General features: G+C 42.7%; 1 protein-coding gene across 1 annotated transcript in view; it reads left to right on the forward strand.

Moving 5' to 3' along the window:
* The window catches only part of SLTM (SAFB like transcription modulator), a 34,105-nt gene that overhangs the window by 12,857 nt on the left and 7,842 nt on the right, over positions 1-13,406 (forward strand). The window contains exons 6-14 of the mRNA XM_033167606.1: positions 1,270-1,738; positions 2,309-2,358; positions 4,071-4,183; positions 7,895-8,044; positions 8,706-8,815; positions 9,514-9,671; positions 10,874-10,965; positions 11,528-11,691; positions 12,388-12,568. Of these exons, the coding sequence (XP_033023497.1) occupies positions 1,270-1,738; positions 2,309-2,358; positions 4,071-4,183; positions 7,895-8,044; positions 8,706-8,815; positions 9,514-9,671; positions 10,874-10,965; positions 11,528-11,691; positions 12,388-12,568 (1,487 nt within the window). The remainder of the gene's footprint in view (positions 1-1,269; positions 1,739-2,308; positions 2,359-4,070; positions 4,184-7,894; positions 8,045-8,705; positions 8,816-9,513; positions 9,672-10,873; positions 10,966-11,527; positions 11,692-12,387; positions 12,569-13,406) is intronic.

Raw genomic sequence — 13,406 nt, forward strand, 5'->3', positions numbered from 1 at the left:
GCATCAGTTGGTTCTCTATCAGGCATTTCGGCTATATCTGTGCCTTTGCAATGAAGAGTGGTTGGATCCATGCTCTCTGTTGGCTTTTCTGCTTTTAAATTGCGCATGTGCCTATCAGTTACTTCCGTGGATGTTGTTACATGCATATGACCACCACATGCCTTTAATGGAACAAAGATTCCAGACTCCGTGGATCTGAATCTTTTTTTCTCCTTTTGGGGGAGTGGGGGGTACGGTAAGTCTTTATGTCTATACATTCTCTTGCACTGCAGTAACAGATATGTGCCAGTTGAATTCTGCAGTTTGTATTCTGCAGTTTGCAAGCCATTTGAACTACGGGCCACATTCTGCTTCCACACATTGGCAATTGCCACATCATGCTTTACAGCCTAACATGAAATTTTGGAACAAGTAACAATGGAACCATCCAATCAGCATTGCTTTTAAAAGCTACAGAGACCCACCCTGGCTTCACATTCTTGCTAAAGAAGACTTCTAGAGAGCATGCTAAGGACCTTGCATGTTGTGGACTAAACAACATGGAATCATTGTGACTCAAGCATAACAGTGGAAATCTTGAAAGGGCACTCATGGGTGTAAGCCACAGACTTGGTGTTTGGAAGGGATCCGAAGGCAGAAGCTTTTGTGGAAAGTAAGAATGCTGATGGAAACGCTATTAACAGAACTGAGAGTATTGACCCCATGGACACAGGATGAAGACTCCGCATCCTTTCTGAACTTTGGCCTAAGTTGGTGCATGAACAAGAACAGCTGACATCTACGACTTCACCATGGCTGACCGCAAGAGTTGGAACGCAGAGGACAGCGGTTATGCAGCTATGAAGGATTTGTCTATTGAACTATGAGCCATTAGAAGGATATTGGAAGTCAAAAAGACTTGTCAGTCGAAGTGTAGCTATACTGACATGTAGTCACTATTTGGTCATGAAGAAAAACTTCTTTGCACATTAATGCCAACATTGGAAGCCAGATACTTGTACTGAAGAACAGGTATCTGCTGGATGGAACCTTTGTCTAACTCCTGTTCTATTTTGGTATTTATGTCTAGAGAATTTGTTTGCCATGAAGAATGAGTGATCCTGGGTAAAGGATTGGTTTATATGTTAATGCCCCTTATGCTTCCCCCCCAACCTTCCATCAGTTCTAATAACTGGCTTTGTATTTTCTAGGTCCTCTCTTCTAGCTTATACATATGCAAATGTTTAAACTTCTTGTTTTGCCATATTTATTCCTGTTAAATCCTCTTAGATAAAGCAGGTTCTGGTGATGGTACACAAGAAGTATCTAAGCCTCTTCCTTCAGAAAAGAGCCTAGCTGAGGCTGATCACTCTGCTCAGGAAGAGATGGAAGCTAACGTGTCAGTGAAAGAAGCTGAGGATGATAACATATCGGTTACAGTCCAGGCCGAAGATGCCATCACTCTGGATTTTGATGGGGATGACCTTCTAGAAACAGGTAAAAATCTGAAAATTACAGATTCAGAAGCAAATAAGCCAAAAGACGGGCAAGATGCCAGTGCACCGAACCTGGAGAAGGAAAGCAAGGATTATGAGATGACAGAGAACCATAAAGATGGTAAGAAGGAAGACTGCGTGAAGGGGGATCCTGTCAAGAAGGAAGCCCGAGAAAGCTCGAAGAAAGCAGAATCTGGAGACAAAGACAAGGATACTTCGAAGAAAGGTCTCTCGTCTACTGGGGCCTCAGGTCAAGCAAAGAGGTTTGTCTTTCTATGTCAGTTCTTTAAGATACTGCCAGCATTCGATAAGATCACTCTGCATTAAGGGGGTAGCAGCAAGAAACTTATAATTAGTATCTTATGCTCCTGCCTGTAAAATGTTTTGAAGGCCATAAGTTACCTGTGTGTTCCTTAAAAAAAAAATCAGGATCTTCGTATATGCTTTGTCCTGCTGGCTGCATTGGCGAATTGACAGCATTTTATTTTTTATTTTTTCAAATAGTCAAGTTTTATGTATCCTTGTGATGATGGTAATGAACAACTCTCAGTTCTGAGAAACACCAGTATGAAGTCAAGTCCCAGTCCTGAAATGTGGAGAAGATTACCATATCCACTGAATAAAATTGTCAGAAAATCTAGATCTTCGGGCATCTTGGGGAAAATCAGTGCAAGAAAACCATGATGAGGGGAAATCACTTTTCCTCAAATAACAGTCCAGCCCTCCTTTTTTGTTTTTGTTTTGGTTTTTTGAAATGACTTGCTTAATAATGTAAGATTCTGGACAAGCAAATTCTGCATGTTCAATTTTCTTTGATTTGTTCCTCCTTTTAGCTCTACTAAGGAATCTAAAGAAAGCAAGGCTTCATCAAAGGATGAAAAAGGTAATGTGTCCTTTGTGATATGTTGCTATCTTGGATCTGGTAGCAAGGCCATGAGACTAGAAAGCTTCAGGGAAGTTTCTGCCTGTCCCGGAGTGGGCGATGCTTATGCCCTCCTCACCTTCAGGTTTTTCCTTTCCGCTATACAGCTTGGCTTCAATTAGCTGATTTGAAAGTCTGTTTTTTTACACAGCAGGCTACTTCTAAGTGGGGTGGTATGACTGTACTGTAGTTACTTTAGATGACCAGGTGTCAGTCATGTTCCACTGCTACTTTTTATGCTATTGAGTGAGTGGGGAAACTGTAGAAGCAAAAGTGTTCCTTCCATTACTATTAACTTGTGCTTGTGTCTTAACAAACGTTTTCCCAAACATCTTTGTCCATGGAGTAGGAGCATCCTACTGAATATCCCCTTAGTTGTATTCCAAATATTGTTTGTCACTCAAAAAATGTGTCATGCATCCAGTTGATGATTACATTGCTCTGTTGTATTCTCATCCTAGAGAGAATCTGTAGATTGTTCATGCTAGGTAGTAAAGTTAATTGTAAATGAAATTTTAAATAGAAGACATCTTCATTTGAGACTATGGTCTCCTTACAATATGGCATCTGAATGGGGTGAGAAATCCTAGGCTTGGGCGTTTGACTGGTCAGGTACAGTCAGCAAATAAGTTAACTTCTTTAAATTTAGTGGATTACTATAACTTAACAGTTTTTGGTAAGGTTTTTGTAACTGAACAATTTCACTGGGCAATGTCTTTAGTTTCCCCCCTGGAATGCTTAGGGCAGCCTATCATTATACTTTTAAAAAAATGAAATTCAAATAAGTAAAGCAAAATAACAGCACAATTTTTTTTTAAAAAAATCAGTTGTGCTAAGAGAGCCAATTCTTCAAGCATGAGCTTCATTATGAAGGAGATGCTGCCTGGTTTCTGGAGTAAGCAGAATTGAGACATGGGCCATCCTGGGCAGGGGCATATGCCACTAGCTGCTTACGGTATATTCCTCTCTGGAGGAGCCTGCAGTTACTGCAGCCGGTCCATAGAAACAGCTTTACACTGCTCCTGTGTTTGCCCCTGACTATTGCAAGGCTTGGCTGCAAGCTGCCTTTTCTGCCTCCCTTGCTAACAAATGGCACCATCATGAAATAAATGCAACATAGTGGCATTCTGAGTTGCATGGAATATTTGACACGTCTGCTGACTATCCCGCAAACCTAATAGATCTTTGCTTGAAATATGTCCTCAGCCAACATAACTTGATGCAACTAATGGGTATTAAAAAACAAACCATGAAGTTTGTAAGGTAATTAAAAAAAAAATGGAGCCACATACCTGTCATTGTCTTCTCAAAGGTAGAATAGTCTGCTTGTTGGGACCATAGAATAGTAGAGTGTTGACTACTCTGAGCTGTGGCAGTTCTCTAGGAGCTCTGAGAGAAGGGTCTTTCTAGTCACCTGCTATCTGAGTGGTTTCTGGATGTGCGTACTATAGAAAATCTTTAAAAGCCCATTGTAAGTGTCTTTGCTGCTGTAAAATTGGTGGCACAGATTGCATACCCTCCAAATCTCCCCTCTTGCTCTCTGATCTTGGTCTGTGCACTGTTTGCTTATTTTAAAAAATTGTTCATTGAAGTCATCTTCCAAAACTGCACTTTATCACTTGAATGCTAGTTTTTAATATTGACACTGAAACGTTCTGTGAAATTTGTTTTAGGAAGTGCAAGCAGTGGGAGCAGCAGCAGCTCTACTAAGAACTTATGGGTTAGTGGCTTGTCTTCTAACACAAAAGCTGCTGACTTGAAAAATCTCTTCGGCAAATATGGGAAGGTATGGTTCCACTTAACAGTATCAGTTAATACATATGATGTTGACTGGGGTTGCAAACAGTGTTCACACACTTGGGAGTGGTATGGCTTTACAAACAAACAAACAGTAGTTTCACTTAAAATAGCCTAGATTTGAATGTATCACTTAAAGTCTACACTCATCTCTCAGAACTGAATCCAGATCCTTGACTGTTGAGCTAAAGCCTGCTTTTCTATATAAAAGAACAAGCCAGAAGCAAAAAATTAAAGACATTAAGATCAGACTTCTTACAATAACCTATTATGTGCAAACTGTGAGTACTTGCACATTCAGCCAAAGGGTGTGCAGACCTAATTTTCCATCTTATGGATAGAAATGCTGTTTTGTCCAGCTACCAGTCTTTTCTTCTGGAATTTATTTGGCACTTACTGTTCAAGAAACTGATCTTATGTAGTGCCCTTGCATGTGAACAGGAAGCCAGGCCAAAATCTTTTAATTTAAAATTGTTCCCCAACGCAGTTATAAACTGTGTAGTAGGCACCAAAGGTTTGTGGGTTACACAGGGTGTAGCAGACTCATCCCACTAACTGCCCCCAATTAAATATAGCAGGCCCACTGCACAGTACGCCAATGAATTTCTACCATTTACCACAGGCTATCTTGTGGGGGTCTTGTGTGAGGGGAACTTTGTTTCAAGGAGTCTCAGGCAGGAGTTGATCAAACAAGGAAAGTTTTAGTTACAAAAAGAGATAGGTGAAACAAAGCTGGGTTAGGAAGAAGGTAACTTTTACTTAAACTAAATATAAAGATGCCACAGGCTGAAACACAGTAGTATATGCACATCTTTTCTTAAACTTCAGTTGCTAAAAATCGGTTGCTACACTTCAGGTAGATGTTTCAGTTTCTAGAACAGGTGGTTAACTCAGTTTCTCTTGTTCCTTTACTTAGTTATGACAGGTGTTAACAGTTAAATACTTTGAACACAGCACAGCTTCCTTCACAGCTTAATGCTCTGTTTTGTGAGCGAGGGGCCCTTTTCGTCATTTACCCCCTCTCTTAGCATTCCCACTCCTGAGGTATAAGACCTTGGAATCCCCTCCTAACTGACTTGGGAGTCTTCTTTTCCTAGAAGAGCTCTCCCTGCCTGATGGCAAGGAGACGCGGGGGGGGGGGTCTGTAGTCCCACAGCTTCTCCCTCCCCTGGCTCAGACTCAGCCCTCCAGGGGTCTCCTCCTGTCTCCTCACATGGTCCTCCTCTCTTCAGTACGAGGCTCCTTCCTCTAGCTATAGATATTCTCAGAGCGGATGCTAAACTCACATTTGAACCCACGCTCTCGGACAAACCCATTCCTAATCCCTTTCCATCTCAAACCAAACTAAACTCTTGTCTCGCTCCAGCTCTTTCCCTTCTCTATCTGTATCTCAAGGCTCCCTCAGAAGCTTCTCCTTTTATGCCCCCCATTCTGCTCCTCCCCCCTCTGTGGTCAGCTGACTTTGTAGCCAATCAGAGAGAGGCTCCAACCCTCTGGTGGAACTCTGAGGGACTGCATCACTAGGGCTCTGCTGTCCGTCACATAGGGGCCAACCAAAAGCCTATATGGGAAACCTGCAAGCAGAATCTGAGTGCAACTGTGTTCGCCTCAATTATGCTTGCCAGCAACTGATACAGTGGATTGCATCCAGTTAAATTCTACTCAGAGTAGACCTATTGAAATGGACATACCCAAGTTAGTTATGCCCCTTAATTTCATTTAGTCTACTTGGTGTATGACTAACATTGGATGCAACTTGCTGCCTCCAATATGCTCCCGGGGAGTAGTTGCAGGTGGATCTTTAATTTTGTAAGAGTAACAGGTAAGTGTGCATGCTTGTCTTGTTCAGGAAATACAGAAATCAGTTGGGAGTCCATCACTGTCTGGAGGCCCACCAGTTCCCCATCCTTACTTTAATACTACCTCGGGGAATGTTACTAGCTAAGAAGCATATTTTTTCCCTTCCTTGTAAAAAACTGTTGTCCCATGTTCTTCCATGTACACTCACCTTCAGTTGAAGAGACTGGCAGGCCAGGTTAGCAAAAACTTGAGTTCTAAGCCTGGCTCCTAATGGTTGAAAGTAAAGCAGATGCCACACTAAGTGATGGCAGCAATTGATGCTAAAGTAAATTTTTATAGCCAGCAAAAGGCTAACCTGTTGAAGTTTCAGGGAAGGAGACAGAGAGATGCCAGTGCCCTTTTCTTCTCTACCCACTTTCCAGTAAGGGGCATAAACAACTATTCATGCCCAGGCTTTTCAGGTTTTGACAGTCAAAAATAGCAAGCTATCATAACACTAGATACAGGAGGGAGAGGACATGGGTTTGTATGTTTGAACAAAGATGGTACATCTTGATGTAAACAAGCAGCAGTTAAGCAAAGGGATGAAAATAATGACCTCTTTAATATAGTAATGCAAGAGGATCTCACTGTTGTCAAAGTGTATCTCGCCATTTATCTAGAAGACAATTTATAAACTGCCAAGTCATCTAAAATATAATTGCATTGTACAATATTATAATTAATACAGAAGATCAATATTTACAGAGCAAATAGCCAATTCTGCATTCAATTAATTTCTAAAAATGCTTGGCAAAACAGACAGTTTCAGCAGACAACAGAATATCACAATCCTCAGGTTTCAGTAGAAAGTGTTCCAAAGTCCTGGAGCCACTTTGCTTTTTTTTTTTTTAATAGTATTGGTTCACAAAAATAAACAAGTGATAACTGTGAGACAGCCGGTAGGGCTTCTCCAGATGATGGCAGTGTATAAGGGACAATTTGGTCCTTCAAGTAACCTGGTGCTACACAAACAGTAGTATAGGCATCAACCAACTTAATGTGTGTCTAAAAAAGCTTGAGGTTGTGCACACGTGCACAGTGCTGAACCCAGAAGTGACCCAAAAAATCACTCAGCATGTCACAGAAAGGGCAGGGTGGGCTTATACATGCATAGGAGCTGGGAATGGAACCTCTGTGCAAAATGCTTGTCTACTGTACTTTGAATGTAGCTACTGGAAACCAGTGCAGAGCTTTCACCACTGGTGTAATGCAGCTGATGTGTAGCCAGAAGCCACACCCAACATTAGCTGCAATTTCTGAGCCAGCCTCAGGGGTAGCCCCACATAGGGCATATTACAGTAGTCCTATCTAGAGGTTACCAAAGCCCACATCACTGTGACCTTTGTATCCCTGTCTGGGAATGGTCATAACTTAGTCTGAGGAAAAGCACTTGCCCACCAAGGACATGGTTTTTGCTATACAAACTGCCTAAAATGGGCTCATAAGAAAGGTACATTTTAGCAGTGCTGTTCTCCTACCAGCATCATGCCCAAGCTTGCATGCACCATTCACACATTCTGATCACCTTAATAGATTTTGGTGCAACAGTAATGTTTGCTTGTGTTTCTTTGCAAGAAGACAGGTGTCATCCTCATCCCCCTCCCCCTACTAAAAAGCTTTCCCCCTGGCCAGCAAACCTGATGTTGAGGCATATGAATTGCCATGTCTAATGTGGTATCAGTTCATAATGACATAACTGTTGTCTGTGAATTTTTCTCTGGCTGTCTCAGTGCATGAGATGTATGCAAGCTAGTTGTTTACCGATATTTAGCTTGGTATTGCCTCTCTGGATGTAGAGCAGCAAATGATGAAGATGTCAGTTTAAAACCATGACTGTTTCCATTTCTGTTTCTTACAGGTTCTTGCTGCAAAAGTGGTCACCAGTGCCCGAAGCCCTGGAGCCAAGTGCTATGGCATTGTGACCATGTCATCAAGCACAGAAGTGGCAAGGTGTATAAGCCATCTTCACCGTACAGAGCTGCATGGGCAACAAATTTCTGTTGAGAAAGTAGGTGTGACATGTGCTTTCTTAACAGACAGGGGCAATATCTGTGGAGGGGAAGATGCGTCTCTTCAAGAAACTGGGAGGGAAGAACTTATCCCTTCAGAAGAGGGGTGCTGCCACCTCCTTGACTCTGCTCAGCAGGCCTTGCTGACCTGTTCCAACCTTGAGGAAATGGGCTGGGTTTAAAGTAGATGCTGTTGGAAGTGAACTGAGTCTGAAACTAAGCCAGGCTGCACATTTTGTATCTAGACCAACAAACAGTTGGTCTGGAGTTGATTTGGGAAGGGAAATGCTTTAGCAGTTAGGCCGGCCTCCTACTGAATTATAACAGTGTTAAATAATTTGGAGCAAGTTCTTAACGTGACTCTCCTCCTACAATGTATGTATGGGATGGGCTTCCAAAAATTAAAAAGGAGGAGCTGTATTGGAATTTGTTATCCGTGGTTTCTCCAGGGTGCTGTCCTGTGATCTTCTGTTTCCTCCTCCCCCTCTTACTCTTGAGTAGCAGTTGGCTGGATATATAACAGAAAGTGAGAGCAAGATGACTGATGGCAAAAAGGAATGCATCCCTTTTAAAGTTTAGTCCATTGAGAAATGGCTTATGCTACACATCCTGGTTGGTAGTCGATGTATAATGTACTTACTTTTAAAAAATGAATTGCAGGTAAAAGGTGATCCTTCCAAGAAAGAACTGAAGAAAGACAGTGATGAGAAATCCAGCTCTGGTAGGAATCCTGGAGAAAAGAAGATGACTTCAAGCGACAAAGCCAGCAAGTAAGAGCCTGATCCTGCAACTTTTGTGTAATCAGAATTTGTTTGAAAAAAACATGAGCCCAGGTGCTGCTTCCTAGCATGGCTGTGCGTTCCCTGTGATTCCTCTTTAAAACAAAAATAAAAATGGTTCATTAGCAAAACTGGATTCTGCAACCTATGTAAGTATGCAGACTGAGGAGATATGCATAATGCTGCTCTTGTTAGACAAGAAAAGGGGCAAGGAGCTGTGTAGCATGCCAAATACTCCCACCTACTAAAAAACTTGCTTAGTCACCTCTGGTTTGAGATTTCAACCTGTGTTACCCATGTGCATTCAAGCATATTCGATGACTATCAATAGTCCATCAGGACCAGAAACTTTTTTTCTTCAAATGATACTTATACAGGGAACCCCCAATTTGCTCAAGGGTTGTGTTCTTGGTCCCCACGCACATTAGCAGCACACATAATCCTGCCCTGTTCCACTTCCATTCTGCCCTCTTTGACCCACATGCCAGTCGGTCGCCTGTATCTAAAACATACAGTACCAAAGTTACTGTGAATTTTACATTGCTCAGTAACTCAGTCCATAACTCATAAATTCAGTCCATTTAATTTGGTAACACTAATGGCTATCCAAAGTCCTCCCCACTACTAAACAAAAATGTAGTTTCTCAGAAAGTGAATTCTATACCACCCCTGTTTTTTACCTTTTTAAGGACCCTCTCCAAAAAGGAAGATAAGAAATCTGACAAATCTGAGAAGAAAGAAAGCAAGGATGGGAAGAAACCTGAAGGCAAAGATGAGAAGAGTGACTATGGATCAGGTTGTCCTGCTCAAGAACCTATGAAAACGGCAGAAGAAAAAAAGCGAATTAGTATGCATTGCAGCTACTCTCCTTACAAACAAATATCGAACCATGTACTTGGGTTCCTCCTGTATTATGCTATTGCTTTTTATGCTAATGCTTTGAAAAGGATTAGGCTGTATAGTCATACTTTTTGAGGCAGTGAGCTGGCATTTTAACAGGTATCACCTAGAGTTTCTCTTAATGTTAACAATTCTGCTTTGAATATTTTAGAGTGGAGTGTAGTGTTAGGCTCACTTGACACAAAATGGTGGTGCAGGGGCAGCGCCAGTCAGAAAATGGCGGCATATGAAGGCAGAATTTGGCAGTCAGTTGAAAATTACTGATGTCACTTTCTACTGATATCTTATACACCTTTGGAAATTGCTAAATTCTTTGTTGCAGTGTTTTCCTTGTAGCAAGGAGTTCTGTGGTTCAGCTTTCCTCAAGCTAAGGACAGACATTTGCACTGGAGGTATTGTGATTTAGCCTCCCCCTTTTCAGAAGAATTTGCTGACCCAGAAGTTCTAAGTGGGGAAGGCCTTTTCTTTTACGCTCTTTCTTTTCCACCCTCACATGCTCTTCAAAGTGTTTTTACCCATCTCCTGTAATTTCTTCTCCCATTCCCCTTTCTCTTGTACTTTATCCATATGCATACTGTAGTGCCAGTTTCTTTCATCCCAAATTCCTGATTTTTTACTTTCACTTCTTCCTTCTATAGCAGCTTCCCTATCATGCCCTCTTCCTTTCTTATTCCCAGTTTGTTTGTTGTTATTTAATAGCAAACTTTTTTCTCACTTTCTAATTTCCTTCAACACTTCCTCTGGCTCTTCCCTCTTCTTCCTGCTCCTCTCCCCGCCCCAAACACTTCTGTCTCTTGGCCACTTTTGCTCAGCATGCAAAGAGTTGCTGGTACTGTCCTTGTTCCAGCCAAAAAGCTGTGGCAGGACTGGGAGGCAGGAGAGGCAAATGAAGAGGCTTTGGGCAGGCTGTGGCCCTTAGGGCCCACCTGAAGATATTCCAAGGCCCACTGTTTAAGAAACATAGATCTAGAACCATTAGCATGGCTTCTTGTAAAATTCAAATCCAAATTAGTTGGCCTTTACTTCGGAAAAATTATCTTTAAAATCTTTTCTTTTTTTACATGTTCCTGGAACATGTAAAGACAGCAAAATGGCTTTTGTGTTTTTTTCTTATGTGAATAATTAAGCATGTAATTTTATCTTCCAAAGGTGTAAAGAGTCCAAGTCACATGGTAGTTCTAGACCAAACAAAAGGAGACCAAGTTCACACCAGGACAATAAGAAGGGGACGGTTTGAAAAAGTAAGTATTGCTCAAAACATTAGTCTGTTTAGGCACTGATTTGGTTTATGCGAGAGTTGGTTTTAGCTGAGACAGAGGAGTGATGGGGTGCTGTGTCACAAAGGAGACTAGCTAACCACAATTTGACTTCTTTCTGAAGCCTAGGCAACTATAAGGCAGCTCTAATGGCAGAGTTTGGAAGTTCACTTGCAAACAGTGAATTTTTGCAAAAGTGTTGATTAAATGCTGCAGTCAAGATTGCTATGCAAGCATCACTCCTACCTCCTATGAGATTGGCTCTTCTGGAAAAAGATTTGATGGGGGTCTGGAGTAGCAGGCACTTCCCACTTTCCCTTAGAACCAGTCTTTCTCTTGCTGCCTCTGTAAGCAAACTTCCGTTTCACCTAAGACCCTGTGATAAACCGTTCTTAGTGGGAGTTTGTTCTTTATTTTACAGAGAAAGGGAGCTTTTGGGCATTGGGACCCTTCATAGTCCACAAGAAGCCAGATGACTCTTGGCATGCTGTAAACATGTAAAAGTGTCCCTAATTCTCATATTTATATAAAAAAAACTTGTCTCCAGCCACCTATGTTAAGGAACAAAGAGCGTTTTCTTCAAGACAAAATGAAGTTCAGAGACTACCGGGGCAGAAAGGACATACTGCCTTTTGAGAAGATGAAGGAGCAGAGAATGAGGGAGCACATTGTTCGGCTAGAGCGAATACGCCGTGCTGTAGAGTTGCGAAGGTAGGAGGGATGCTCGACACTCTGTTGCCATCAAGCTTCTCAGGTGCTTGGGAAAAACAACACCTTGAGGCCAAAACTAGACTCTGGCAGTTGGACTCCTGTTTCCAGGCATCTCATTGGCACTGAGAGGCAGGGATGATCCGCAGTATGGAAGGGGAGGAGGGGTGCTTAACCTTTTGGTCCTCCCAAGTTCTAGACAGGAGAATTCATGGCAAGCGTGTAGTTCTATGTAGCTCCACCCTGATATGATGGTTGCTAGTGGAAGAGGAGAAGAACAAAAGGTGACACCAATGAAGTGCAAGATGCTTCAGAAATCATTACTCACAATGATGTGGGAGAGAAGAGAGAAATTGCAGAGTGCTAAACTGTTTTCTGCACAAGTGCAGTTACTCCCGCCCCAAATTGCACACTCTGGAGGAACCCGATGCCCAGTTATAGCAAACCCCAGAACATCTCTCAGAGCAGGCTAATGTTATTGCCATTGTCTGTAGAGAGTTCTCCGCCCATCTTGCTCACCAAAGCACAGGAATCTGGCAAGTGTATTCTGCAGTAACTTTTTCAGCATTGCCGTAACCATCAGTCGTGTGACTAACGAAGGAAGTCGAGTCCCAAAGGAGCACCTTGTTCACTTGTTGACCTTGGGCCTAAAAAGGCTGCCTGCAGCTGCCCCACCTTTGAAGCTCCCGCTTTTTGCAGGCGAAGAGAAATTGCTGAGCGAGAGAGAAGAGAGAGGGAGCGCGTGAGACTCCTCCGTGAGCGTGAAGAGCGTGAGCGTTTGCAGAGGGAGAGGGAGAGGCTTGAAATTGAGCGGCAGAAGCTGGAAAGGGAACGGATGGAACGAGAGCGCTTGGAGAGGGAGCGTATCCGTATTGAGCAGGTGGGTTTCCCTCTCTTATTTTCCGTTGCTTGCAATCCGTCCAGCTTCTTTGAAGGGTGTTAGCACTAGTTTCCTGGTAACAGAGCCTCCCCTGTCATGTAGAACCCAGGAACTTGTGTGCTTCTTTACATAGTTGAACTTTCTGGGATACGTTTTGGTACTAAGGTCCAGTTTCTTTCATTGCAACAAAGTATGCAAATTGAGCCAACTCTGCCTAGTCTTAATTAGCACAATTTGGTCCATCAGTAATGGCATGATGGGAGGCAGCAGGGGACCATGAAGAAGGATATGAGTGCAGCTGGGTACTTTTTAGTCTTGGATTGTTAAGGTTATGTGGTTTCTGAGGAGGGCTGGTAACATCAGCATTGCACTTTTGTGTTGAAACCCTTTCAAAACACCAGGCACATCCACTTTGCTGCCTTTGGTTGTAACCGTGGTTGTATATGTGCTTAAATTAGTAGCTTCTGAGACTACCTGCATAGTCAAATGGTGCGTTTTGTACGTATGGCAGCCTCCTTTTTTGTAATTAGAGTTTTATTCTGTGAACAAGCCTCAAGTATTAGGCACTCGCATCTCGGCCCCCATCCAGCCAGGTGCCCCTTTGGAACACTTTGGGCTCTTGTACAGTGGTCAGTGCTAATTCTGCTACTTCCCCAATTGTAGCTGAAGCTCTGTGGCAGGGATGGGGCACCTGTGTTTCTCCAGATGCTGCTGTACTACAGCTCCCATCAGCCTCTGCCAGTATGGCCAATGGTCAAGGATGATGGGAGTTGCAGTCCAACTTCTGGAGGGCCACAGATGTTCCCCATCCGAGTCCTCTGGCCTTCCCAATGGGTTA

This window comes from Lacerta agilis, chromosome 13 (assembly GCF_009819535.1).
Source record: "Lacerta agilis isolate rLacAgi1 chromosome 13, rLacAgi1.pri, whole genome shotgun sequence".
In the NCBI taxonomy this organism is placed as follows: Eukaryota; Metazoa; Chordata; class Lepidosauria; order Squamata; family Lacertidae; genus Lacerta; species Lacerta agilis.